The sequence below is a fragment of the Carlito syrichta genome, unplaced genomic scaffold (assembly GCF_000164805.1).
Source record: "Carlito syrichta isolate Samal-C Ts95f unplaced genomic scaffold, Tarsius_syrichta-2.0.1 Scaffold309504, whole genome shotgun sequence".
NCBI classification, from domain to species: domain Eukaryota; kingdom Metazoa; phylum Chordata; class Mammalia; order Primates; family Tarsiidae; genus Carlito; species Carlito syrichta.
Window position 1 is genome coordinate 112,466 of NW_007253600.1, and position 4,946 is coordinate 117,411.

A 4,946-nucleotide genomic window follows, 5' to 3' on the forward strand; every position below is an offset into this window, starting at 1 on the left:
CCAAGTTGCCCAGGCGGGTCTTGAACCCGCGGGCTCAGGCAATCCACTTACCTCAGCCTCCCAAAGTGCGGGATTACAGGCTGAGCCACCGAGCCCAGCTTCCATACTGGTTCTAAGGCTTGACTGGCCGCCTGCCTGTCTACCCACCCCCCATCGTCTGTGCCCCTTTCCCAGCCCCGACCCAGCCATACCCGGTTGATAAGCTCGCCAACCATGCCCGTCCAGGAGCCGTTGGGCTCAGGGGCCCCATACAGCCCATCCTCCACCAACCGCAAACGGTAACGGAAGCGCAGCAGCTCGGCCAGCTCCCGCAGCATGTCCACGCAGAAGCCCTCGAAGCGCTCATTCCCCGACAGGGCCTGGAAGTTGGGCCGGCGCATGACATATGGGTTCTCCTGTGTGGGCACAAGAGAGCAGGGTTCAGAGACTGGGCATTTAGGGGCTGCATTTGGGATCCTAGGGCCTGAACCAGGCAGGTGGAGCAGGAATCTGCTCACAGAGTGGCGGTGATGTATTCATAGTACACATTTCTCACTTACAAATGCTCAGAATGGGGAACAGACCTGAAGCCAGGGAAAAAGCACATGGACCCTGCCAGCCCTAGCAGATTGCAGGGAGCCATTTTAATCTCTACCAGCCAACCTGACGTTCATTGGTCTCAAGCTCAAATGCCTAGGAGGGAGGAGGTAACTTCAGAGTGAGTCAGACTGGATGGAACTTGTGCCAAACTGGAACAGGGGCTTTCAGATTTTTTATCACAACCCACAGTAAGACACATTCTACCTTGCAACTCAAGTCACCCACACACATGGACATACGTAACTAGACTTAATTTCATAGAACAGTCTGGGCAATACACTCTGACATTTTCTATTGCTATACTTCATTTTTTTTGCATGGCCAGTAATGACTCACTAAACCAACTTCATGAATTACCAATGGGTCAAAGAGAGTATCTCCCACCAGGATTTAGCTATAGCCCAATGCCACCATGAGGGAGACAGGCCTAAGATGCCAGATGGTAAAATTTCAAGAGAATTTGGAAACTGAGGTTGTTTTGTAAAATCTCCTGATTATAAATCTTAGCAACCAATTCAAATTCTAATACCAATTTTTAAAAAATGCTTTGGAGGTCAAACATACCTGCCAGTTTGCAATCTCTGGCCTAAAGTAAGTTTGCTACATTGATGCTTATTTCTGAGGGGTTTGAGCAAACTACCAACCCAACTGTGCCAAAGAAATGCAAAAGCAGAGAGAATAGTCCAAGTGCTGGTAAGAGGAGGCATGTGAAGACAACGGTAACAAATGAAAAACTTATCTGGACATAGTTTTTGTCTAAATGGTTGTTTGCACAGTGTCACTTAAGACTAATAAATAGTAGGGCTTAGGGAACAACCAGGGAAGAACTGGTAATAATATCCATAACGGTTACAGTGAACTGAACACCCGTCCTGTGTGTGTGTTCTCGATTGCATCACCTTAATTCTTCACAATGACCTTATGCTAAAATGAGCATTATTCCACTCATTTTACATATGTGGACACTGCAGCTTGCAGAGGTCAAGTGAACTCTATCACCTTTCATTCATTCAACACATAATTACTGAGCTCCGTGGTAGATGTGACCATAACACTGTGCTGCTTCTCCCATCAACAGATGGAGTCCATTTTTCCTTGGGTCCGGAATCCTTGGGTCTGAGCTGGCCTTGTGACTTGCTTTAGCCAACAGGATGTGATGGAAGCGATGATGTGTGAATTCTAGAGCCTCGGCCCTCAGAGAAGCTCTTGAGGCCACCGTGAAAGGAATCCCAGGCCAGCCTGCTGGAGTGAACTGCTGGAGTGAACTGAGGCGTGCCAGCCAACAACCAGTACCAACAGCCATTCTGGACCTTCCAGCCCAGTATGGCCACCAGCAGAATGCAGCCACAGCATGCCTAGACTAGACCAACTAAAGAACTGTTCAGTTAGCTGGGCTCGGTGGCTCAGCCTGTAATCCCGCACCTTTGGGAGGCTAAGGTGATTGGATTGCCTGAGCCCGCGGATTCGAGACCTGCCTGGGCAGCGAGACCTCATCTCTACAATAAATCAGCCGGGCGTGGTAGCGCATGCCTGTAATTCCAGCTACTTGGAAGGCTGAGGCTGAAGGATCGCTGGAGCCCAGCAGATCGATGCTGCGGTGGCCGGGAGTGGCCACTACATTCCAGTCTGGGAGACAGAGTGAGACTCCAACTCAAAAAAAAAAAAAGAACTGTTCGGTTGACCCACAGAATTGTGAGAAATAACAAACCGTTCTATTTTTCAGTTCTGGGTTCTGGAGTGGTTTCTTACACAGTGATAGACTCTCCTACTATGGAGCCCTGTCCTGTCGTAGGCTCTGGACTCCAGGATTCCAGGAGCCCCATAGCTGTGGGGTGATGGAATGGAGGGAAGGCAGTACTTCTCTCTTTCTCTCTCTCCTTCTCTACCAAACTGCCTTTCCAAAGCCAAAATTGTAGAACTGGGAACAAGAATGTGAGATAATACTAATAATAGCAACAGCAGCCAGGATTTCTTGTGGGCTTGCTGTGTGACAGCTCTTCTGTCAGCGTGGGAGGGTGGTATTATTACCTCTGTTTTAGAGATGAGGACACTGAGGTCCAGAGAAGTAAAGTAGTAAGTGGCTAAGATGGACAAGTCAGCCTGACTCCACAGCTCTGCTCTTAAGCCTTGTGCTAGACTGAGTGCAAGTGGACAGAATTAGAAAGCAGCCATGGGAGAAGCCAGACAGACAGGGGACCCGGGTATCAAACTTGGAAAATCAGAAATCACGAATCCTAGAGACACATATCCGGCTCCCACACACCCCCCTTGATATACAGAAGAAAGAACCAAGGCTCAAGGAGGCCAGAATGCCTACCCCAAGGCCACCCAGATGAAGTAGGGCAATGGGAAGGAGAGATGGGGCAGAGCTGGGGTTCACAACCCAGTCACTGTGCACTCCAAACCCCTTGTTCCTTCCACTATGCCAAGTTGATCTCCAAATGCAAAACTGAGAAATTTGGGTCCAAGATCTCAGAATCAGGGTCTGAGCTTACAGAGATAAAAAGAGACTGGGGCCTGTGAACACAGCTCAAGATTAGACAACAGTGATCTAGGGCTCAACTTAGAGCCCCAGACCATCAGCACCAAAGGGTCCTTAAGGAGCCCCAAATCCAGGGTTTTCAAACTTCATCAAAGAGACTTAGGCAGAAGCCCAACACTGCAGACAGACAGCAGCAAGATACTGCTAAGTCCAATTCTAAGAATTCATCCTACTAATGGCTATGCTGCAATACACAAAAATGCATGTCAAAGAAAGTCATTGGAGCACTGCTTGTAGTGGGAACAAAGACTGAAACAACCTAATTTGGGACAAGTTAAAAAGATTATCAATGTCATAAAAGAATCCCAGGCAACCACTAAAATAGCAAGGTCTACAAGATATATTAAGAGGAAAAAAACAAGCTACAGAACAACGTGTGCAATATGCTACCCTTTGTGCTTGTATACACACAGCATTTCTGTAAGGACAGTGACCTCTGAACAAAGAAAGAAGGATCACGGAAGGAAGGAGACTGATTTTTCACTCCTTACTCCCAGTGGTAGTTGTTGAATTCTATTTTACCTAGGTTTATATAAACTTCTGTCCCTCTCCCAGTGTAATGCATTTTTTAAAAATTGAAGTATGATATTTACATGTGTATGGAAGTGCAAAGGGTCAAGAAGAGCCAGTGTCTGAATAAAAACTCCAGTTCCTCCTCATTTTTGCCAGCAGTGAGTATATAAAAGTACCAACCATATTTAGTGGTTTTCATTTGCATTTCCCTGATGACCAGGAAAGTCAACCACCTTCTTGTGTTTATTGGCTATTTGGAAATCCTCTTTTGACAAGTCCCTGCTCATGTCTTTTTCTATTTTTAAAAAATTGTGATATGTGACCTTTTTATTGATTTGTGAGTTATTTATACATTCTGGATACAAGTCCTTTGTCTGATGCATGTATTGCAAATGTCTTCTCCCCCTTTGTGGCTTGCCTTTTCATTCTCAGTAGTATCTTTTGGATAAAAAGATTTGATTTTTAATTTTACTAAAGTTCACTATATCAGCTTTTATCCTTTATGGTTAATGCTTTCAGAATTAAGAATTCTGTGCATACCTCAAGATTATGAAGATATTCTCCTGTTTTCTAAAAACTTAATGATTTGCCTTTTACATTTAGGTCTGAAATCTATCCGGAATTGATTTTTATGTATCATGTGAGATAAGAGGTCAGAATATATTTTTTCCCTACGAATAGCTAACTGAACATCACCATTTATTAAAATGATCATTCTTTTCCCCGTTTCCTCCAGTTCTGATAGTCTTTATTTCTTTCTTCTTCTTCTTTTTTTTTTGAGTCAGAGGTCTCACTCTGTCACCCAGGCTGAAATGCAATGGAATGATCATGGTGATCATGGCTCACCACAGCCTCGGCCTCCTAGGTTCAAGTGATTCTTCTGCCTCAGCCTCACAAGCAGTGGCACTACAGATATGTGCCGCAATACCCAGATAATTTTTTTATTTTTTGTAGCGATGTGGTCTTGTTATGTTGCCCAGGCTGTTCTCAAATTCCTGGGCTCAAGCAATCCTCCTGCCTCAGCCTCTCAAAGTACTGGGATTATAGGCATGAGCCACCATGCTTGGGATATTCTTCTTTAGGATTGCTTTGGCTCTTCTTAATCCTTTGCATTTCCATACACATGCAAATATTATATTTCAATTTTTAAAAATGTATAACACTGGGGAAGGGACAGAAGTTAGTAAAACCTAGGTAGCCGGGCTCGGTGGCTCAGCCTGTAATCCCGCGCCTTTGGGAGGCTGATGTGAGAGGATTGCCTGAGCCCGCGGGTTCGAGACCTGCCTGGGCAGGCGAGACCTCATCTCTACAA

The 4,946-nt window shown here is 45.6% G+C and overlaps 1 protein-coding gene across 1 annotated transcript in view; it reads right to left on the bottom strand.

Moving 5' to 3' along the window:
* The window catches only part of GRIK5 (glutamate ionotropic receptor kainate type subunit 5), a 67,167-nt gene that overhangs the window by 44,954 nt on the left and 17,267 nt on the right, over positions 1-4,946 (bottom strand). Inside the window, exon 12 of the mRNA XM_021717262.1 lies at positions 192-395. Within this exon, the coding sequence (XP_021572937.1) occupies positions 192-395 (204 nt within the window). The remainder of the gene's footprint in view (positions 1-191; positions 396-4,946) is intronic.